Below are 24,450 nucleotides of genomic sequence, written 5' to 3' on the forward strand. Positions count from 1 at the left end.
TACCTTATATAATTTAACTTTTTCTGACAGTGGTTCTGGATTTGTTTCATATCTGGATATTTAACCCATTTGAATCATTGTAATTGGGGCTCATTAAATCTTATCTCTCTAATTTTGTTACACTTATTATTACCAAGTAATAATAACTGCATAGGCAGTTTATCATAATAATGTTAAGTTTTTAATTTCCAGTACTTTATTGTTGTTTTTGCAAGATACATGCAAATGCATTTATGTCTGATTTGTAGATATTAAAGAACTTAGCTAATTGAGTTACCTACATGCAACTAAGTTAAATCATTACTACTGAGCCCTAAATATTTTTTTGCTATGCCTCTTTACATAGTATACTTCATTTAGATTAAAATATACTTAGGTGGTATAAAATACCTCTTAATTTAAAGTATTATCTTTTACTTTAGGTTTCCCGGTAGATTTTGATTGTTAAAGAACTAGAATTCTTCTATTTTCAGCTTACACATTAAGTGTCACATTGTCATCATTTAGAATTCTAGTATTCAACAAAGTAAGTTGATACTTGGAGAGGGAGATATTAGTTAGGTGACCGATGGAGAGCTTATCGCCCCCAGGAGGGCAGCAGGAAGTGTGCAGCGCATCCTTAGGCTGAGTGACTACTCCCTGAATGATCAGGGTAGCAGCAGATTGAGTGAGGTGCAGGCTGTGAAAAACAGCGTGAGGGAAGACTCACACTGAATGTTAGGAACAAGTACCAAACTATGCTGCTTCTTACAGGATGGTTACATGTTATAGAAAGCACAGCGCTTGTGTGTGGAGAATGTCCAAGACTGCCTGGCTGTGTGTTGCTGTTTTCATTCATTCTCTAAGGGAAAATGCCACTTTATAAAGTCAGGGCATGGTCAGGGCAAGACATTGCAGTGTGGATTCAAGTCGTTAAAGGAAGGTCTTTTAATGCAGGAACCTGGCCCATGACGGGCAAAACTCAGTAACCATAGGTGAGGTCTCGAAGCAAGTCTTGATTAACTAGGCTGTTGATAGGTGGCAAGTGAGCTTTTCCCCCGGGGAATTCATCTGTTCTGATAGAAGAGCTATTTACCCAGAGGAGCAAGCTGTTCAATTGATAATTGGTTTGCAGGAAGCAAGCAGTGAAATTATTTATTGGTTTATAGTTTTATCATTCATAGGGTGACCAGTCTGTCCCAGTTTGTCAGGCACCAGGGGCGTTCTTGGGATGCAGGAGTTTCCATCTTAAATCAAGGACAACAAATTAACTATATGATTTTAAAAACCAGGCTTAGTAATGTTGAGTGCTGACTTAGAGTAGTTTTTCCTTTAAAATATTGTGACATTTCCCAGTTTAATAGCCAAACCACATTTATAGTTAACGTGGAAAAAAACTCCCTCCTTTGCTGGTCTAAAAGAAATCAATTCTGTAAAGAAACCGTTTAAAAGAAAGTGTGGTGGGCTGAATAATGTTCCCCATTCCTGACCCCACCTCCGAAGATGTTCTGATCCTAGTCCTTGGAGCCTGTGACTATGTTACCTTACGTGGCAAAAAGAACTTCACAGATGTGATTAAGCTGAGGGTTTTCAGATGGGGAAATTAGCCTTTATTATCTGGATGGGCCTGATATAATCACAAAGGTCTTTATAAGAGACGTAGAAGAGCAGAGAAAGAAGCCATGTCACCAGGCAAGTATGTGGAGTAAAGGCTATATGATGCAAGGTCGTGAGCAAGGGATATGGGTGGCCTAATAGAAATTGGAAAAGGCAAGGAAACAGATTCTCCCCTCAAGCCTCCAGAAGGAACCAGCCCTGCTGACACCTTAATTTTAGCCCCTTAAGACTCATTTTGGACTTCTGACCTCCAGAACTGCAAGAGAATAAATTTGTGTTGTTTTTTACCCACTAACTGTGTGATAAGTTGTTACAGCAGCAGTAGGAAACTAATACAGAAAGTATATGGGAAATGAACTGGCTGGGCCATACTCCCTTTCATTTCTAGTTGCTTTTATGAGCAAATCTTCTCTTACCTAGCAACAGTTGCTAAGTAAGTTAACAATTTAATGCTAGTGTCTAGGAGGGAGCAACTGCTTAAATCTTCCCAAATCCAGCGCTCATGCCTTACATGGCAGAGGCTTTCAGTAACATTCTTTCATCTTAGGCACACAATCATGCTGAAGCATTTAATCCTTACCAGCCTCTAGCATTGTCCTCTCTTCCAGCTTTCTTAAATTTCTAGCTTTTTAAAAAACTGCTTTTAATGATCCTAAAGGTATTTTAACTGTACGTAGTAAAAGATCTTAAATTTAATTATGATCAAAAATCCGAATTACACAAGCTTTGTTTGCTGTGCTGTTTGTAATAAAATAATTCCACCAGCCCCTTTAGGGGAAACCTTCAAACGGATCCATGAATACAAGCCATTTAAGACACGCTTTTACACTCACAAAGATATACTGGGTAAGTGACTTGGCTGTTTTCCTTTTTTCAAATGTTTCATAGTGTGTCATTCTTCCTGTTATCTAGGCTTTTTTCAGCTTTCCTGATCAAAAAGTTGCTTGTCCTACAGGGATGTGTTGGTCTTGAGAAGAACATAGGTTGAAATCCAGCTTCTCCACTTACCAGTTAAGCCTCTCAGTCTGTTACTTAATATGTAAATAAGGATGTTAATACCTATTTTGCAGGTTTGTTATGAGGCTTTAAAGAAATACTTGAGCTTGTTATAAAGCCTGGCACATAATAGTAAATGGGAGTTCTTTTTGTCCTTGCTCACACTCGGCCACCTTCCATACACATAGGAGAGAAAGTATCTCGAATTAACATCCTAACACCTTAATAAATGGGGGAAAAGAAACTATAACCCTTGTTGGTAGACATAAAAATAGATATATATAGATAAACATCAGAATATTTTCTATCTAGACTTATAATCAAATTGTAGTTATCCTCATCAGAGTTTTCAGTCTGACTCTGAGCCTTAAAAGAGTTTTCCTAAGGACTCTCAAAATACTTCTATGATCTGCCCTTCCTTTAACGTGGTAAACTAGTGGTGATTTAATTTCACTCCTGATCTTTGAAAATATAAAAGCTAGAGAATGGATGGTACTTTGAAAAAAGTAAAATTTAGGGGGAGATCAAATTGGAATCATCCTCTAAAAATATCAGTATCAAAACTGATTTTAACTTAGAAAATGTTTAATATGATTTATCAATTATAGTCTCTAAAGCAATTTGACTTTTTGCACCCAGGATAGTGGCTATCTATCCTTAGGTAAACTTTTATTGATTGACTCCTTACACCTTCTAGTATACCTGAATCCAAACATTAAGCAGATAAAATTAAATCTAACTAGTTAGAAATTAATCTTTTATATTAATTTCAGTGGCCTATATTTGTCATTGATTATTTTAAGTCAAAAGAGTCAGAATTCTCTGTTCTTTAGAAGTAAATTTAAAGGCATGTTGAAATGTCTGTATAAATGCTTATGACTATTACAAAAGGCAATTCAGTAGTTCTCAACCCTCGCAGTGTGCTACAGAACTTTAAAATAATTTGTGTTTACTACTAATATCCAAACAGAGACTCATTGAATTTAATAGTAATCCAACACAGACCCAATAAATTAAAACCTTCAGAATCAGGCCTTTGCATGTGTTTTTATTTTTTTTGTATTTTTACATATTGTAATAGCTTTTTATTTGGAAATAGTTTGACTCACAAGTTTTAAAACTAGAACAGAGAATCCCCATGTGCCGCCCCCCAATCCAGCTTCTCTTATTGATACCTTACATAACAATAGGACATTGTCAAAATCAGCAAATTGGTATTGAACCAATGCTATTAACTCAGGTACAGACCTTATATGCCTTTTTTTTGTTGGTCTATAGTTTCGTGAAATTCATGTAACCGTCACCACAATCAGGACATAGAACCGTTCCATCACCCCAGAGAAACTGCTTTGTGTTACCGCTTAACATCCCCTAATCCAAACACCTGGCAACCGCTCATCTGTTCTCCCTATAATTTCATCCCATTGAGAATGTTCTACAAATGGAATCATACACTATGTAGTTCTTTGAAATTGGCTTCCCCCACCCCCACTCAGCATAATGCCCTTGAGATCCATCCAAATTCTTTGTATTAATAGTTCGTTTCTTTTTTATCGTGCGTTTTTTAAAAGCTGTGCAGGGATCCTGTTGTATAATCAGGGTTGAGAACAACTAATATAAAGTATGGGATTTAAGCATAAAAAAGAGTATTAGCAGCCCACACGTGCATCACGTTTTTGTGAAATTCAGCGCATTGATGGTCCATGCTTAGTCACGTTTCTTCCTAGACCTTTCATAATGTTATCTGCAGAACCCTGAGCCTGTGCAGTATATGTCCGTCTCTACTGTAGTATTCACTGCCCTTTGTTTTTACACTCACTAATAATCTAGTAGCAAAGACTCTTAAATCAATGCCACCAAACATGTGTTTTCAGTTGCAGGTGCCAGAAACACAACTCAGACTAGAGAAACCCAGGGGGGATGTGGCACCCGGGCTTTCAGTCCGTCCATTCTTGCTCTCTTAGTGAGTTGGCCTAATTGTTTACTACTGCAGCCAGGCCTTACTCCAGCAGCTGGGAAAAGAGTACATGTGCTCCCAAATATCTCGAAACCTCTGTTAACTTCGGCTTAGAAACCCAGAGAAAAAAAAAGCTGTGTTCTCCTTACCTCCTTATATAAATAAGATCCTAGAGAAGACCCTGTTTGGCCAGGCTTGAGCACGTGCCTAAACCTGGGCCAATTATCGTGGCCTGTAGGATCGGGGATAATGCGTAATTGCCAAGCAGATAGGTAGGCTGCTGCGATTGGCCGCCCTACCCGAACAATCTGAAGTAAAAGGAAACTTTTTGAGAGAAATGGGTCCTGTTACCAGAAGGAGAGAAGAGATGTTGGGCAGACAAACATGTCCACAATATCTCATCTGTGCTTACTGCCAAGCTAGGCACTACGAGAAATACACTGCAGTATAAGACGTGCTTTGTAATTTTAGGAAGCTGATCGTCAAGACCTAATCACATGAGGAGCTAATAATGCAACAAATATTAGATGTGAGAAATGAATGGAATAAAGAATAAGTACTATAAGAGTTTGGATTGGAGAGAAAGTTCACTGTGTGTGATTTCAGCCCTCAAACGGCTCCTCATCCCCATGTGGGTCATGGGCCACCTCTGACAATGCACTCTGGTGGGAGAAGATGGAGAAAACCCTGTGCCCAGCTCAGTGAGCTCTGGGCTTGGCTCACGTCTAACCCTGTTCCTAGCTATCTGGTATTATGGGGTCCCTTACCCTCTTTAGGCTTTTATTTTCTTGTTGGACTAAGGAGGGTATTATTATGGGAATATCATTATTTGGAAATTAAATTAGATCACTGACGGAGAAGTACTAAACTACTGTCCCATAACACATTCCACAATGAAGCAGCTAAACCCATGAAGACCTACACACTAAAGAGAGGCACGTAACGTATTAGAGAAGGCATTCTGCTACCACTTTGTGGGTGGAGATAATACTAGCACCCAGATAGGTGCTGTGAGAGCGGAGCTGAATAATGTGCTAGTATCTAGAGTATTCCCTCACCGCTCTACTTCAGAAGGACAAAATGTGCTCCTTTCTGCCACTTCCCTTCCCCAGGGGCCCACCATGTGGACTGGCTGTGACGAAGGGAACTGACTCCATCCAGGCCTAACAGCGCTGTGTGTTCCCTCCTAATCAGTTAGGAAGAAACTTACCCCTCTCATTGGTATCTTTAAAGAGAAGATTGACGTCTCCTAACTAACTCATAGTGAACAGGCAAGCCAAGAAACAGTCTGTGGATACTTGTTATTGTTTCTCTTCAAATATACAGATATTGGGGCAGATCTTCTGAATAAGGAAGAGCAATTTCAAGAGGCTGTACTCAAGGAACGTATTGCAAAAGCAGAAGCTAACGTGTGGGCTCAGGTAAAAGAATTTGAAAATCGGTCTAAATGCGTCTTTACAGTTCTTTCACTTTTTGGATGTATTCGAAACAATATAGTCAGGCAGAACTGCCTTTGAATCCTGGCTACCTGTGGACCTTGGGCAAGTTCTTCAGCTCTGTGGTCTTGGCTTCTTCTAATGTAAAAGAGGAACAGTAATACCCACTCTGTAAGATGATCAAGGGAGTTCAATGAAATAGTGTGTCTGGCACACAGTAGGTACTTAGTCAGAGGCAGACATCATCAGGAACTTCTTTCCTTCTAAATTGCCCCTGTGTGTGGATGACTCCTGTTCTCTTTATTCTCATTGGAACTTAAAAAAAAAAAAAAAAAAAAAGACATCTTTGTTGATAATTGTTTATTATTGCTTAACATCTAATATGTAGATATTGGATATCTACATATATCTATGTATAACACCCCTTAGTGCCTGTTTTTTCCAAATATTTCATTACGGCTGCTCTCCTTTGTACCCGTCTCCGTGCTCCCCTTCTCTCTAAAGTCCTTGATACCTGTCCTAATGACTGAGGGTCACAGGGGCCATTAGAATGTGTTGGGCTCACAGTCAGATCCCAGACACTTAACTGAAGCAAAATCTCAATCCTCCAGCCCCCACTTCTTCCAGTCATCGGTAGAATGACATAAATGACTTCCTAAAGAGAATTACTTCTCCTTGAGATCAAGACAAGCCACAGTGCTTAGAATGTTATTTCTCCGTTTCTTTATAAAAATAGACGTCATAACAAAGAATGTTGGAATTGTCCAGTATTAGTGCCAGCAAAAGCTTGGTGTGAAAGTACTTTGAAAGTCCAAAATGCTCCAGTGCCACTGGTTATATATATATATATATATATATATATATATATATATATATGCACACACATACATACATACATATATATATATAAATCTTAGTAGTCATCTATCTTTATCAATAATAATCAGATCAATTGTGAATCATTAATTGTACACCCTAATACAAGGGAATACTTTAGAGAGTAACCTACAATTTGAATACAAATAATCTAATATTCTGGGCATTCTCGTCAAAATAATAAACTGTTTCTGAAGACCTGATGGGGGGGTAGGAATGGGGGACCTGGGGTGATCCTCAGCCTCCCTTCTCAGTAATTTCTAGCTTTGTGCATCTTTCCACTTCTCTGTATTTCCACACTTTCTGTTATGGGCACACATTACTTTGATAGTCAATCAAGCAAGAAATAAAGTGACAAAGAAAAAGACAGCCTGACATCCTGCAGTAAAGCTCTCTTGAGCAATTCCTGAAACAGTGGTGTTAGCCACGGGTTGGGGTGTGTTAGGGCCTCTGGCTGAGACCACCGACTTGCTCAGGGAGGTTTGAGATGGGGATGGAGCAGGTAGTGAGAAGCCCTGTAGTGTTTGCTGACTTTCAGTAAACATGAAAACCTGATACATTAATAAATAAATGGACTAAATGGACTCTTTCTTTCAAAGGCTGATGAACGCCAAAAACAAGCTGTGGAGAAAGCACTTGAAGAAGCAAATGCCGTGCACAAAATTAAAATTCAGATCCTGGAAGAGGAACATCAGAAACATTTACAGGTTTTTATAGGCTTCTTTATTGCTTTTTTAAAAAGTTCTTAAGTTAGTGAAAAGCTCCAGGGAATAAGAAGAAAAACAGCAACAAATGTAAAATCTAGATGGGTGTGTCTGGAGTTCGGTTGGGAGGCTCAGGGTTGTCGCAGAGGAGTGGCTGAACACTATGGCAGCAGCGATGGCAGCATGATGAATGGGCGCAGGAGAATCCCATGGCCTCTGACACAATGAACCCACGCCTTCATTAGGCGTCAAGGCCCAAAGCAGCCACCCCTGCCTGCCTGACCCACCACATCTCTTGCCACTTGCTCTCTTTCCTCCTCTGACTGCCCTTTGGCTTCTTGAACCTGAATGTACCATGTACCTTCCCACCTCGGTGTCTGCCAGAATGTTCTTCCTGCACTTCATCAGCGTTAGCTCATCCATTATTGCTGTAGAGAAGCAGAAGTGTTACCTGACCAGCTCTGCTCTGCCACCCATACACTGTCCTTGACACCCTGTCCTCTCTTACAGCGGTCACCACCCATCACTGTTGGAATTAAATGGATGGTGTGATCGCTTGTTGGGTATCTGATCCCCACGTGACGGCGGCCTCCGTAAGGGCGTGCCTGTCTCGTTACCACTCTAGCCCCACTGCCCAGCACACAGCCCTGACTTAGTAAGTGCTCCAGCAGGGCTTAAACGAGGGAAGTGGGCTGTTCTCTTTCTTCTCCTGGGCCCTCCGACTGCATCCTTTTCCCTAAATTTGCATTTACTGCAGTGCCAAGAGGGTCCCCTGAGCCATTCTCCAGTATTTCCTGTAAGACCAGGGGTTATACAATGAGGGAGGATCTCTTTTTAACCTGTAACTTGTTTAAGCACAGGACTCTAGGTAATTAGCAAATGTTCCAAGCAGAGGCCCAGGGACTCATGATTTAGTTCCATACCTCAGCTACAAAGTCCATTCAAGGGAAAATGATGCAGAGCTATTTGTCCATGTGGGCACTGGAGGAACAGGACAGGACACAGTATAGATGTGATGATTCATGGGAAGAGGCTGGAGGGAAGTGGCAGAGATTGGCCCCAGGTTTAATAAGAACATAACTAACAAACAATATGTACATGGGCCCGTTTATTTGTTGTTTCGACCATATGTCAGCTCCGTACTGGATGAGATTAAATGGACTACCTTGTGCTCAGAACACTTGCTGGCAGGAGAGTTCTGCTCCATAGTTCCTAAAGGATACTGGGACCCTCCCCACTAGGTTCCAGGAACCAGGGTCCCATCCCCCATTTCAGTTCAAAGCATAACGAGCATTTATAGCATGTGTAGTCAGGCCTGCTGTTCAGCTGGCATGTGCCAGTATGGCCATAGTAGTTCTTAAAGTATTGAGATACTCCTCTATCAGTTGATTACCACTCCCCAAGCTTCCTAATACCTTGGTCACCCTGGCTCTTCCCCATTAGGCCCCTGGACCTCCCCAGTCCAGCAATTTAAAGGGGCAACACTTTAAATTGTTAGAGGGTTCTAGGACTCTGCCCCAGTGTTGCAGCCAAATACACGTTTTGAAGGTCACTCCTGGCATTAGGTTGTGAAGATGCCAAGCTAACTCAGATGTGATGCCTGTTTCGAGGAGCTCATCTAGTTTTTCTTTAGTTTGATTGTATCCCACAGAGCCTTCAGGTAGGGCTGATGCACTGAACACTAAAACAGAAGTCCTAAGAAAATGTAAAAGGAAAAGTTAGAGAGAGGTTGACCTTTCTAAAATATTTGTCTAAGATTGGGGAATTTACATTTATGCTGCTGTCTCAGGGACATTTTAAATATAATGAAGGAGTGATTTATCTAAGATGGATGCGAGGGGTTACTTCACCCACCGTAGACATCAGTGCTGTTCTCAGGGGGATCCAGGGCCCACCCTGCCTTAGAATCTACTCACCTGGGAGCCTAACACGCAGATTCAGCTATTTTCTCTTTCTGCGTATTCCCTTCCAAAATTATGTAAGTATTTATGCTATGTTGTGTGCATGTCTCTTGTTTCACTTAGCATCATAGAAATGGAAGTTTTCTACATACCCACAATTTTTTTAAAACAATCAGTGTTCTAAGTACACATTCAGTGATGAGTTTGGTGAAGTATGATTTGCATAACCGCTTAGTGTGCCTTTTTAAATAAAGTTGTATCATCTAAACCTAGTTTTACTGTTGCTTAAGGAAATGGCAGCTAAAACCAAGCTTGAGGTTCATCAAAACATGGAAGATGAACTGAAGAGAGAAAACTTGGCTGCAGAACAACGCATGGCCCATAGAATCCAAAGGCTCATGATAGAGTGCCGCAAGGAGAAGATCCAGGCCGTGGAAAAAGCCAGGGCTGAAGAGAGACGCATAGCCCGGGAAGCAATCCAGGCACAGAGAAGGTATTCCAGACAACACATTTTCAAATCAGTATCTTCCTCTGTCAAAATCAACTTGGAGAAAGGGATAAGGTTGAGGCACATAGATGGATATTTCCCAGTTTTTGTGATTTTACATTTCTGTTATAGAATATATCAAACATAGAGAACAATATATAATATATTGTAGTGTGTGTGTATGGTTTAGAGAAAAATAATAACATGAATACTCAAGAACCTACCATCCACCTAAAGGGATTGAAGCTCCCATGTATTCTTCCTCAATCACATTTCCTTCCTCTCCTCCCTCTCAAGAGAGAATTACTATCCTAGGTATTGTTTTTCATTCTGTATCTCCCGTTTTAAGAGGCTAAAGAGAGGAATCAAGAAATATTTTTCCACAACACATAAAAGTCAATATTCACATTCTTTAGCCTATATCATATACCACTGTGGATGTGTTACTTTTTGGTCTTTTTCTTATCACACAAGTAAGACATGCTGTAAATGGAACTGACATTATGAAAATATATAGAGCAAAAGTTGTTAAGTCCTAACCCACTGCTTTCCTACCCCCTCCCTGTCTCTCAGAGACAATCAATTTAAATAACGGGGTCTGTATCCTGTGACCTTTTGATATATTTGTAGCCTTATATATGTGCACAATCACAAATAATTGTTACATAAACCATATATATATGTGTATATATACATATATATACATATATACATATATATATATATATATATGTATATATATATATGTATATATATATAAATGAATACCAAAGTACCCATTTTTGTGCATGTAATGAACACTTGATGGAATTGGTTAATTTTAACAAGACAGCAGTCAGGGGCCCTCGTGATTATCAGGACCCAGAGAAAACCCCAGTTTCCGCATGTTAAGTGAGCTGCCCAAGAGCATGTAACTGTAGCAGCAGAACAAGACTAAAACCTCTATATTTGATCTCTTAGTCTAGGACTTATCTCTTTTGCTTAGCTCCTTGACTTAACAAACAAATCTATTTGTATATAATTATCAGGTAAAATCTTTCTTATTAGAACTGTTTAGAATAGGGCCAAAGGTAAAATCCTTTGGCCCTAAAGAGTTGTCAGATTCTTATTTTGCAGATAAATAAGAATGAGGGCTGTAGCTGTGGTGATTGCAGTGGTACCTCCCTTCTTGCACAGGTGATAAATCATGTTGAGCTAGAAGAGGAAGGTGAAAGAGGATTTCCGTGTAAGTTAGAGAAGGTGGTAACTCTGAAATGAGTGTGACCCAATGCAGTGGCATGTGGCGTCCTCTTCTCCCTGCCCGTCTCCACCCTCCTGCAGGAGTTCCGCCTGCCCTGTAGGAGTCTCTGGGTCTCACCGCTCACACACCGGCAGCTTCTGCTCCTTTCCTCACTCCACTGCTTTTGCTCCTCTTCCAGCCCTTTCTCTGTGAGGTTTGAATGAATGATTTTCAATGGCCACCTTTTATTGAATCAGTTGACTGGAATTAGGGAACTGCCATGGCTGTTGTTTAACTATATCCAACTAGAATGTCCATTTTGTTCACTGATGTGTTCCAAGTGCCTGGAAGACAGCCTGGCAGCTGATAGGCATTCTTTAAATATTTATTAAGCAACGGTTCAAGGTTGTTCCAATCAGCTGCGCCCACTCTGCTGCACACCAGATCTTGCCTCTGAACATTGCTAGATCCCAATGTTCTTTAGCGCATTTGCAGAAAATAATATATAGAGGAGGACCACTGTTTAGAATTCCACTGTAGACCTTTTATTTGGCTGTAAACTTTCTCTCAAGATTTAAGGATTCAGAACTCTTACCTATTATGACAAATTTGTTAAATGCGCAGAAAACTTTTTTGTGGATTGACATGATTAGATTCCAAACAGATTATCTAGGAGACACTGTACTCTTTCAGAAGTGAAGAAAGAAGAAGAAGAAAAATCTTTGCTTGGAAAGGTTCTAAGTGTTTTCTGGCCCAAAGCAAAGGCATGATTGAAGTGTCTGCTCAGGAATCTTTGTGGTCCTGATTAATTCCTAATGACAGCTACCTTTATTCAACACCAGCACATGCAAGCCCTTTTGTATGTGTCTCACTGATTCCTCATATCCCTTCCGGGGGCGTTCTATCATCCTCCACATCCTCAGGTGAAGACCCTGAGTCTTAGAGGCCAAGCAACCTACCAAAGGTCATATGGAGCGGAGGTAACAGGGCCCCGTTTGAATTCTGGTCCCTATGAGGCCAAAGCTTGTGACCATCCATTACACTATCCCGCTCACTTCGCCAGAGCTTGTAAAGTGCCTTCTGTGGATGTGGTCCTGAGCCCTGGCACAAAGAAATAAGGGTGTTTCCTCAACATTAAGCACGGCTGCCCCATATGAGCAGGGCTAGATGGACTGGTATGAAGAACACATAGGTGCTGGAAGTGTTCAAGGTCCTGGAAAGATCAAGCAAAGAGAGTGTGGGCTGTGGGGCGCGGTAGGTTTCTTAGAGGGAGTCAGTCTTGGGTTGGGCCTTAGAGAGAAAGGAGGAGGTCCCATTTGTGAAAGGCTGAAAAGAGTGAGAACAGAATGAGCAAACACACAGAGGGGGAAGGTGGGTGGTATAATTAGGCAGAGCCAAGGGACGGTTGTGAATATTAATAACCCTGAGATACAAATGTGCTGCCGACATTTGGCCTCTGGAGGTGCCCCCCACCAACCTGTATAATGCCTGCAGCCCCAGCTTGGAGGTGTCACTGATTCTCCTGCCAGACCAGGAGGCAATAGGTTACCCGTGTCTCAGGTAGAAAATCAGAAGGTGTTTTCCTTATAAACACATGGTTGTAACTGTCCATTACGCTATCCCGCGTAATGTTAGTATTAAAATAGTACTAACAGTCCTTTAGTTCAAATGAAAATGGATTAATAGCTGACTGTGGGGTCAACAGCCAAACGGTCTATTTTCAGCATTGCTCTAAACACTTAATGTACAAATGAATTTTGGAAACAAATCCCTTCATAATTTAGGAACCGCCTATGGATAAATGAAGTGTAGGTTCTTACTGTCTTAAGACCCAGGATTGTAACTGATGGGCATAGAAAGGAGGTTGAAAGGGCGCTTAGCCTACGTGAGAAAAATGAAAAGTTCATTTAGTAGGTAGAAGGGAAGGAACAGCCATTGATGTTTTTCTTTAAACCTGTGAGCAGTATATCTTACACATTTCAACAGCCTCCCTAAAATAGTGAGAAAGAGAACTAAGAGAGGCCCTAATGGGAGCAAAGCACAAAGCAATTCTAGTATAGTTTTTCCATGCTTTGTTCCCCCACCCCCCAGAGCTTAGTGAGGTTGGATTATTATATATTAGATATTTTTGTTTAGCAATCTATTTTTATTCTCTGACAATCCATTTTATAAAATATCAGACTGAACCCCATAGATGTATATACAGACTAAAATTATTTTGAAAATAGTTCAATTTATGTCCAGCCCTGCTCTTAAATATGGTATGTATTTCAAAATTCCAAGATTATAGCCTCACAAAGTTAGAGATGGCAGACGGCCCTCACCACTTACGGAAAGAAACATAGACATTTATTTCATGCATTGCAGGCCATTGAGTTGAACCTGCCATCCCCTCTGCTGGATGCCTGCCAGGGGTGGGGGGCCTCCTGAGGGCTTCTGTGACAGGAATTTTATGGCTGGTTGAGGTAGTTGGTTCAAACACTGAGCACCTTTACCTGTCATGTGCTTCCTAATGTGGACCCAGAATATGCGGGGTCCCACCCCCGTGTCCACCCTTGGTTTCCTGCTCTGCCTCTCCTCTATGCACAATGATCCCTCAAATATCTGAGGAGAGAGATACTGTCCAAGCTTTAGTTTGGAGAAAGGAAGGAAAAACCAGAAAGCACTGGTGAACCGGTTGCTTTAGTCCTTACTCATATGATGTGCTTTGTAGGCCCACTTTTGGGGAAAAGAAATGTGGGTAATTTGTATAATCGAGAAATACTTTAGATGTACCACAAGAGTTAAGTACTTTCTTATGGTGAATATTTTGCTTATGGTAAGAATCCATTTTAAGCATGGATTCTTTTAGGCTTTTATAAGGGACTAGTTTAGCTGTTTTAAGATTTGGTGCTATTTGGCACAAAAAGAAATGTATTGGGGAGAAGTACATCTATATCACTCATTTATTCATTCACACATCTGGTTGCCTATTTTATACACACTGGGCACCATGCCAGGCAGGGGAGACACTGAGATGAAGGGGCACTCCAGGCCATCTGCCACCACACTCTTCATGCTCTGCCCACCACCCTCCTGGCTTCAATTCCACAACTCTAAAGAAATCATCAGAATAAAGGTCAGACATGCCCCGACCTTAAACCAAAAGAAGTGACTCCCAAAGTGTCAAAAATTCAGGCTTTAAGGCAGGCTGGAAAGGACATTTCCAAAAAAATACCAGATCCTTTTAGCAAGAAGAGATTTTGGTAGTAAAGAGTTTAAAGGGGCTATATGATATAGGGTGGGAGCTGGAGTCATCTAAGATGCACTTTATTTGAGCAGTTTTACTGTGGTCACCTCTGCTGGAGTCTTCTAGTTGGCCCCATAGGTGAGCACCTCCTCTGTGTGGGCCCCGAGACAGCCAGGGCAACCTGGCAGCAAGCTCACGCCTGCTTGTGACAGAGCCATGGTTCTGGAGAAGGAACTCAACTTCCTCCTTGGGGATTTGGGGCTGGCTCAAGGAAGCCTCCTTCCAGTTCCTTCTATCTAAGCCCCAGGGGCCCTGGGCATCACATCCACAATCTTATCACCGCCCTGAAGATTTTATAAAACAACAGACTAAATCCTAAGGATGTGTGTAGATGCTCACGCCCAACTCTGTCCATAACATCACTTCTATTAATGCCTCCTCCATTCTCCTGTGACCCTAGCTGAGAATCAGGAAGTTGGTTTTGATTTCTCTTCTTTCTGCCTCCGCTATCTCCTAGCAGTCACAAGTTCTGGCGCTATGACTTTGTAATGTAATATATGTTGGATTTATCCCTTTCTCTCACTCTTCCTATTCTTTCTCTTTCATTCTTATTTCAGACCCTAATCATTGCACACCCAGGATATTACAAAATAGTATAAATTGGTCTCTCTGCTTTATCCCACTAAGATTCAGTTTACCCAATATCACCAGAATAACAATTCTAAAACATTATTTTTGTTGTATTACCCTCCTGATAAAAAATTTATAGTGGCCTCTTTGAGGATTGAAGCAGGTAATGGTTAAGGGTAAGAACTGTCCCACTCTCTCAATTGTGCGACACTGAACAATAACTAAATCTCTCTAAGCTTCAATCTCTTCACCTGTTACATGGGAATAATAAGAGGTAATAAATAAAAATTGTACTTGCTTCAATGGGCTATTGTTAACATTAAATGAGGTGTATGTAATGCATGTAAAATGCTTAGCACAGTCCCTGGGACACAATAAATGTTACTCCTTGTTGTTAATAATGGGTCTAGTCTCGTTGGTGGAAAAAGGAAGGAGAGAAACAGAGCAGCTAGAGAAGCTAAGGACAAATGGTGTTTACCTCAAGGATGGGAAGTCTGTCAGGTTTGAAAGTCAAGTTGAAAGAGTAGAGACAATGAGAGAGTCGCATCTTGGAGGAATTTAGAAGAAAGGCCAGGTGGTAAGTCTGGGAAAGACTGTTAGACTAGGAGGCAAGGATGCGGGGGAGGGGAGAGGTTATTAACAACCATAAATATTTGAATCTAGCATTTTTAAATTCTCAGATCTTTAAAGGTTCTGTCTATCTAGGTTAATCAGAGACATCCATCAGAAGTGTGTCACACTAACTAAGAGCTGTTGCCCAGACTCAGACTGCCAGGGTCGGAGTACTCATTTGGCCACTGTCACTAATGAAGTGAAATTGGGCAAGTTACTTGACCTCTCGGAGCCTGTTTCCTGATCAGTAAAGTAAACATAATAATAGACCCACCTCATAGGGTTGATTTGAAGAATCATTGAGTTAATATATGCGCAGATACTCGTCAACCTACCTGGCATATGGTGAGAATTCAATACTCTTGGCTGCTATAAATTATATATAATTACATACATTATAACCAGAGATGTGTGAACTCATTCAGCAGTGGCTCTCAAAATGTGGTCCCACGACCCCTGAGAGTCCCTGAGACCGTTTCAGGGGGTCATGAGTTCCAAGCTATTTTCTTAATACTACTAAGATGTTATTTGCCCTTTTTACTCTCATTATCGCAGGAGTATATAGTGGCGTTTTCTAGGGTTTTATGATGTGTGACATCACAACAGATTGAAACAATATGAAAATCCAGTTTTTTCCTATTAAGCCAGAGAGTAAAGAGTTGTGCAAAAGATATAAAATTATGCCACTTTTCTTACCAAAAATTGTTTCGATTTGGAAAATATATTTTTCATAAAAGTTGTTACATTAACATTTAATGGACTTATTGATACTTTACATGAATGTATAAACTATTTCTTCATCTTTCCCACACTGCGTTCATATTTTTCTGGCCAAGATGGACTCAGGTTCCTAAAGTCACTGTCAGACACTGGACTAGTGGCCTCTCCCTAGTCCACAGCAAGGACGTAGATGGGTGACCCTGATCTGAAAAATAGTTTTTGATTGTTAATGACTAATGCAATCGGAAAGCTCACGTCTACCAGCCTGCCTCAGCCTGGTGGCTCCTCTAAACAATACAATCAATTCTCGTACATCTGGGTGAAAGATAAAATCTTTTTGGATCTAGTGACTAATCCATTTAACTTATAAATCCATATTATCTTTTGTAGCAAGGCCGTGGAGGAACTTGTGACTGCTGGCGTGACATTTATTAAGGACCAGAAGAAGAGTGTGAACCAAATGGTAAAGAAAAAAGAACATGAAATGAACAGCTACTATTGCATGGCTGAGAGACAGAAGCAGGAAGCAGTTCAGGAAGTCCTTCAAGAAGCAGAGAAAACTCATCAGGTCACTCTGGGGAATGTGAGGGATAAACTAGTCAACACTCAGGGGGAGCTGCTGTCCGTAGAGAAACAACTGGGAAATATGACAAATTGGAAAGATTTCCTGGAGGAAGAATTACAAGAAACGAGAATGGCATTTCAAAAATACATCAACTATACATTTCCTAAGCTGTCACCAGGACATGCAGATTTTATTCTGCCAGAAAGAAAGAAAGCACCTTCCCATCTCATTATGCAGGAGAACCGAAAGGACTCTTGATCAGAAGAGTCTTCAGCTGAAATTTCACTACAAAAGACGCTGTTTGAAAGACTAAATAAAATCACTCAAAAACCATTTATTGGTTATGTGCTTGGTACTATTGGGCTGTGTGCTTTTTGATGGGAAATCAAAATAATCAAAAGCACATTCCAGGCTACAGTGAGTTCCAAGTCTTAACTCAGGAGATGGAGAGTGAGAAGGGTCAAAACTAATTAGGTGGGGGAAAAAAAACTGATTAGGAGGGAAAAACGTTTCTTGGAAGAAGTCTAAATGAACTTCTGTGTCTGGCTTTATTCGTGTTTCCATCGGACCTATAACTATGTTAGTATTTGTTGTAGTTGAAAACAAGTAAAGGGACATGTTTTTAGATTGTTCCCATTGTGGAGAGGTGTGCTGACTTCCAGTATAGAGATTATTATTTGATGAACTGCAATAGCACTGTAGGAAGAAAAGCAATTTCCTTCAAATTCAATTTAAATTCTGGGAACCCATATAAAATAATTCAGACAGGACTCACTTATATTTGCCAGTTGTGAAAGAAAAATGTGTCTTTAGAGGACAGGCTCCCTGCCTCAGGGACGGGGAGTCCTCTTGTGTTTGTCCCCAAGCACAAACGTGCTTTGAGCTCATCTCCTTTGCATCAAAATGCAGAAAACTGTTAAGTACCACGGTCGTCAGGACCAACATGTGTTATCATCCACTACATTAAAATGGAAGAAAACCCAAGTCAGAAAGACGTCGCCCAACATCTATCCACACTAATGTAACATCCTTAAATTATTCATCACCAGTCTATATTGGTGGCTTTAAAGTTAATAACTTGGAAAGCAGTTTCCAGTAAATTAAAAAGGGCTATTCTCAAGAAAGACTTAGGTGAATTCGTTTCCATTGACCAGTCTGGGATTTTTTAAGGGGAAAAGCAGCAATTTGTTTTCAGTTGCATAATGGACTACACAATCTTCCATGTTTAGCCATGTAGCGCAGGACGACTGCTGTCCATACAAACCGAGTGCCCAGGGGCTTGGACATAATAACATTCATACTACTTTTACACTACTTTTTCTTGTCCATTCTTCTCACAACAATCTATGAGATAGGCAGTGTGGTTGTTATCCCATGTTGATAGATGATAAAATAAAAACGACTCTGTACTAAGGTATTTACATGTGTAAAGCACTTGAAAAGCAGAATATTTAGTCCTCACAACTTTTGAAAGTAATTATTATTGCCCCCAATTTATAGGGAGAGAAACCAAGGCTCAGGGAGGTTTAATAACTTTTCCCCAGGGCAAACAGCTGGTGACAGAATACTACAAGGCCCAGGCAGACAGATGCATGAGAGACCTAAGGTTTGGGGGAAATGAATACACAATAGCAGCAGCCAACCGTGGGGAGGGCTAGCGTGTGCCAGGAAGGTGTACACATGTGGACTCATTCATTTTCACAGCCATTTGTGAAATTAAACAGGCACAGACAGGTTACTTTCTCAAAGTCATACAGTCCATAAGGGGCAGAGCCAGTTTCAAATCCAGAGAGTGAGTCTTCAGCCTATATACTTCTTCATTATTTTTTTCAGCCTGAACATGAAGGTCTTGGTGGCTGGTTTGTTGACTCTGCAAGTGATGAGGGCTGGAAGAATGTGCTCTGTCCTCCATGTCATGCACTGTTTTTGTCTCTTCTAGAAGTGAAAGGAAATTGTAACTAGGATCGTGGTGTCTGAGTTACTGGAGTCATCCACCAGACTAATCTGAGCACATACCACAGGGGAACAGAAGGAACTGTCTTCTGAAGGGGTCACTTCCTGGCCACGGTTAAGCGTGTTTCCTGTGGCATCAGTGACACGCTTAGTAACATGAAAAGAAAGCAGGCAACTTATTTTTGGTTTGGAAAAAGGGAGCTAGCTTCTCTGTTTTCAGCCAGATTGGAAGAAATTACATGATCCATGTTTTCAGTATTTTCCTTGTTCATACTTCAGCCCTGACTCCCACCTCCATCCCAACCAACAGTGACCGTTCTCAGGGTTTTAAAGGTAGTTTGGATGCTTCTGAGAAGGGCAGAGTTAGAGCTCTTATTACTGTCCTGATCCCAGCTTGACCCCCGGGAAGGCTTGCTGCCCACCAGAATACTCTCTCACCCACTCCCCCAAAGTGCTAATCACCCCTCATGTCAAAGGGGTGACCACAGTGGACCCTATGAAGACAGATTGACCTGATCCCAGACCCCCATTTGCCAGTCACTTTGTAGCCTGGAGTCAGCACTCGCCATGCAGGGTCTTCTTTTGGTTCTACTGTTCTCACTCAGATTTCTCTCTCCCAAGGCCAAATTGAAGAAACATCAGCTTTGTTCTTACCCAAATCCTTCACCTTGATCACTGCAACCCACATTTTTTCTAGCTTGAACGTCTCCCCAATAATATACCCTGAGAATTAAAGTGAATGCATAATTTGCCCTAAGGAGCAGAAAAGCTAATAGACTAAAAATGAGACCTCATTCGTCTTTCCAGTATCCCATACTATGGGGCCTCAGCAGTATCTTGTTTCTTTGGCCCTGATCAGGATGACCCTGATGGATAAAAATGAAACAGTGGAAAATACAGCAATGACCTTTTATTGAGCATCTGTGACATATCAGATACTGGACTGGGTTCCGTACTAAACCTTGTCATATTGAAATCTCACAACAACCCTGTTAGTGACCTACAATTACCCTGATTTTGAAAATGAGGAAACAGACGCAGAGAAATAAAATCACTTGCTGAAGATCACACATGTTTGAGAAGCCCTTGCGTTTTCCACAACTACAGCCCATGAGCCTAATTTAGTCCCTCTATAAACACTGAGTAGCTGTCAAGGATGCACTGCTTCCAAAATATATTGAAATTATAGCAGGGCAGTTCTGAGTTATTGTGAAGATTCATAACTGTTCCAGTGGACATGGGCTGGGAGCCAAGAGTGAGGGGAACGGAACCAGATAACCTTCTCTGAAGGTGCCTGAAGAGCTCTCCCATTGCCAAGCCCAGGGATGAATTGAAGGAGGGGCGTACCTTGTAGCTCTTTCCCACCATTCTAAAGAAAGACAGTGTCCCCCTCAGGGTTCTGGAGAACCTGAGTTGCCTGTAGCTCAAAGGCGAGAATTCCAAAGACAAGCGAAAATTCGAAAATGAGGTACGTTTTTGAAATCTCAATGGGATCCTCACTCCATGGTTTTCTCTGGAAACTTGATTGAGTCTAAATTAGGCTAATTTCAAAAAGATTCTGAGTGAACCAAATTTTAGCATAAAATTAGCATAGACTTGAAAATTTTAATTCTGGTCCCGTTTACTTTGAGTATAATATCGAGAAGGCCATTGTAGACCTTAGATACTAAACTCCATATATAAATTATTATAATTGTAAGCGTTTTGGAGATGTACTTTAAAGAGAGCTCAAAGAATGTGTTTTTCTTAGTTGTGTTAGATGCTACCTGTACCGTAGGAGTGCATGTAGTTCCCATGATTTCTGATAGATATTTAGAAAGCTATGTTAATTCCTGGAGGCCATCTGGGAAATCAATCTGAAGGCCCTAAGAGATTACTGCAGCTTAATTTTCTGGAAGTCATTCCACCAAGAAAGGAACCTTGTTTTTAAAGAAAATAAACCTGTGGGCTGGGAAATAGATGCATAATATCATTAAGAGAGATCAAGAAGGACCCCCACCCCGCACCCCACCATACTTCCCACCCACCATCCTAGTTATAAAGCACAGGGTTAGGCTACTCAGCAATCCTTGGATCTTTGTTATACAGAAGTTACTCTGATGTTTTCTTTCTCTAACTTTGATTCTATTTGACCTATTTAAAGCTGTGCATTTTAGCTTTGGGGGCCTTATTTATGAGGTTTGACAATTAAGTTCACAAACTCATCCTAGAAAAAGTGCTACACACCTCGCTGCTGAATATCACTATGGTCACCTTCAAAGTACTCCCCTTGGGAAGCTATGCACTGATGCCAGGGCCTTGTCCACCTTTCAAAGCAATTTTGGAACTCTTTTTCTGGAATGACCATCAGAGCTGTCATCGTATTACCCTTGATGTCCTGAATGTCATCAAAATGTCTTCCTTTCAGTATTTTCTTTATCTTCGGGTAAAGAAAGAAGTCATTGGGGGCCAGATCAGGTGAGTAGGATGGTGTTCCAATATAGTTATTTGTTCACTGGCTAAAAACTCCCTCACAGACAGTGCTGTGTGAGCTGGTGCATTGTCATGATGCAAGAGACATGAATTGTTGGTGAAAAGTTCAGGTCGTTTTCATCTAACTTTTCACGCAGCCTTTTCAGCACTTCCAAAAAGTAAACTTGGTTAACTGTGTGTCCAGTTGGTACAAATTCATAATGAATAATCCTTTTGATATCAAAAAAGGTTAGCAACATCATTGCAACAAAGTTCATGAATTTAATTGTCAGACCTTGTACATCAGGAAGCAAACTAGTGTATATCAGGTGCTGTGTTAGATGCTCAGGTTCTTGGTACATGAAATAGATGGTTGTCCTTACTCTTACAGAGGTCAGCTAAGTGGATAGAAAGTCCATGTGTTATAATACTGTCGAGGGGCTCACAGCTCCCATTTCCTAATTCACGTTACGCTGTATTGGCAAGCATTAATATTTACCATCAGTTGCCTCCTAGCCTCACTGACATTATTGCTTAGTGCAAAGCTTGTCCATGTTAGTGAAGGAATGGCTTGATTCATATTGTGTTTTCAGCAAAGTGGATTCTACAATCTCAAGGATAAATTGTCCTAGTCCTGGTTTTAGTCTTCTCAAGGTTGTCAGGTGGCCAAGAGTAGATAGTTGTTTTTCCTGTTGGTTCAGGCCAACAAACTCCTGCCTGACAAAATTCCACCTGTGGGTTCTTTGGAATACAAGGAGAATTCCAGCCTCTTTGGGAAAGGCCTCAGGAAGATATAAAGTACAATGCTACAACTGCAGTCGCCCATTCTAGGGAACTGAAGAGGGTCATGGTCATACTCTCTGGTTACACAGATACACTCAGTAGACTTTGGCCAGGGAGCCAAACAATAATGGAAGAATTGTAAGAATAAACCTCACTGTTTTATTGCTGAGGAATTTATGCGAGCTGCTCAGGGAGAATGCCACTCTCAAAAGGATTTGTTCAAGATATGTTAAATAAGACCTAAATTAATAGATATACTTTTTGGATCAGAAGACTCAATATTGTTAAGATGTTCATTCTCCCCTAATCAATCTATAGATTCAACATATCCCAATCAAATTTTTATTATTTGAACAAATAGACAAGCTAATTCTAATTTTTTTATGAAAATTCAAAGGAACTGGAAAGCTAAAACAATTGAAAAAGAACAAAGTTGGACAATACCTTATTTCAATACTTACTAATCAGTTAAAGTAATCGAGTGTATTGGGGAGAAGATAGACATATAGATCACAGAAGAGAATAGAGTCTCAACATTGACCCACATATGTAAGCAATTAAGTTTTCACAAAGGTGCCAAGGTAATTCATTAAAAAAATATAGTCTTTATAGGAAGTCATGTTGGAAAAATATCAATGCAGAAAATGAACCATGATCTTCACTTCATACTGTATATAAAAGAACTAAAACTATGAGCACTTTAGAAAAAAATATAGAAAAATATAGATTTCTTCAACAGGATAAAAAAGCATGAATAATAACAGAAATTTATATGTAAAAATTCTTTTACTCAGTTTCCTTTTTCTCCTGTACCCTGTGGATTCAATTTATATGAAATTTTAGAAGCGGTAAAAGTCTTAGGCCAGAAAGGAGATCCATGGCTGCGAAGAGCCCGGGAGCCCGGGGGTAAAAGGAGACATGGGAGGATGATGGAAATGTTCTATATTATAATTTTGATAATTATTACACACACTACTGAATACATTTTTTCAAGATGCATCTAATTGTGCACAAAATTAGTGAATTTAATTATGTATATTAGACTTCTATAAAGCTGATTTTTAAAAAATCATTCGTAATTACTCCATGTAGGAAGAAAACCTACAGATGCTCCCATTCTAGCTTCTCACTCGCCCATTGTAGCAGCGTAGTGGCCTGGGGTCTGGCTTCCTACTAGGTGTAAATCCTGGTCTACCTGCTGGTAACTGGCTGGCTTTAGACAAATTGCTCATTAAGCCTCAGGTTTTTTCATCTACAAATGGAGATAACAATTGTACCTGGAACATGGGGTCTTGGCGAAGATTCAATAGAATGCTTAGATTAAGCATTCTGAGCTTAATTTACTCTCGTACCTGAGACAAAGTACTCCAAATGTTAATTATTTTTCATGCCTACAAAGAGTGAGACCACAAGACAAACATGGTTCTGCATTTCTCATGCAGATCCTACAACCATTTATTCTAAAATTTAGAATGTACCAATTTCGTATTTTATTTATTCAGTGTTTTTATGTGTTTATATTTATTTATTTATATTTATATATGTGTGTGTGAATTATGGTTTATCTACTGCTTGTAGATTTTAAATATATTTAGTAAATCATGGGTAGACCTCGGTTTTTAACTTTAGCCTTAAAAATTTAATCTTATGAAATGCCTGTTGACATTATGTAAAAATTCTTTTACTCAGTTTCCTTTTTCTCCTGTACCCTGTGGATTCAATTTATATGAAATTTTAGAAGCGGTAAAAGTCTTAGGCCAGAAAGGAGATCCATGGCTGCGAAGAGCCCGGGAGCCCGGGGGTAAAAGGAGACATGGGAGGATGATGGAAATGTTCTATATTATAATTTTGATAATTATTACACACACTACTGAATACATTTTTTCAAGATGCATCTAATTGTGCACAAAATTAGTGAATTTAATTATGTATATTAGACTTCTATAAAGCTGATTTTTAAAAAATCATTCGTAATTACTCCATGTAGGAAGAAAACCTACAGATGCTCCCATTCTAGCTTCTCACTCGCCCATTGTAGCAGCGTAGTGGCCTGGGGTCTGGCTTCCTACTAGGTGTAAATCCTGGTCTACCTGCTGGTAACTGGCTGGCTTTAGACAAATTGCTCATTAAGCCTCAGGTTTTTTCATCTACAAATGGAGATAACAATTGTACCTGGAACATGGGGTCTTGGCGAAGATTCAATAGAATGCTTAGATTAAGCATTCTGAGCTTAATTTACTCTCGTACCTGAGACAAAGTACTCCAAATGTTAATTATTTTTCATGCCTACAAAGAGTGAGACCACAAGACAAACATGGTTCTGCATTTCTCATGC

At 40.3% G+C, this 24,450-nt stretch overlaps 1 protein-coding gene across 1 annotated transcript; it reads left to right on the top strand.

Annotated features, from left to right (window-relative positions):
• Positions 1-29: 29 nt before the first annotated feature.
• Positions 30-17,479, top strand: LG05H6orf163 (linkage group 05 C6orf163 homolog). The gene is made up of 5 exons (XM_019743309.2): positions 30-2,442; positions 5,876-5,970; positions 7,461-7,568; positions 9,757-9,959; positions 16,754-17,479. The coding sequence occupies exons 1-5, from the start codon at positions 2,295-2,297 to the stop codon at positions 17,184-17,186; spliced, it is 987 nt and encodes a 328-aa protein (XP_019598868.1). The 5' UTR covers positions 30-2,294; the 3' UTR covers positions 17,187-17,479.
• Positions 17,480-24,450: the final 6,971 nt, after the last annotated feature.

The sequence above is a fragment of the Rhinolophus sinicus genome, linkage group LG05, assembly GCF_036562045.2.
Source record: "Rhinolophus sinicus isolate RSC01 linkage group LG05, ASM3656204v1, whole genome shotgun sequence".
In the NCBI taxonomy this organism is placed as follows: domain Eukaryota; kingdom Metazoa; phylum Chordata; class Mammalia; order Chiroptera; family Rhinolophidae; genus Rhinolophus; species Rhinolophus sinicus.

Bases quoted from the DNA above. Each gene is read 5' to 3' on its own strand.
- LG05H6orf163 (XM_019743309.2), top strand. From the start codon at position 2,295: ATGATCAAAAATCCGAATTACACAAGCTTTGTTTGCTGTGCTGTTTGT. The intron at 2,443-5,875 runs GTAAGTGACTTG...TCAAATATACAG, and splicing joins CACTCACAAAGATATACTGG to ATATTGGGGCAGATCTTCTG. The intron at 7,569-9,756 runs GTTTTTATAGGC...CTGTTGCTTAAG, and splicing joins AACATCAGAAACATTTACAG to GAAATGGCAGCTAAAACCAA.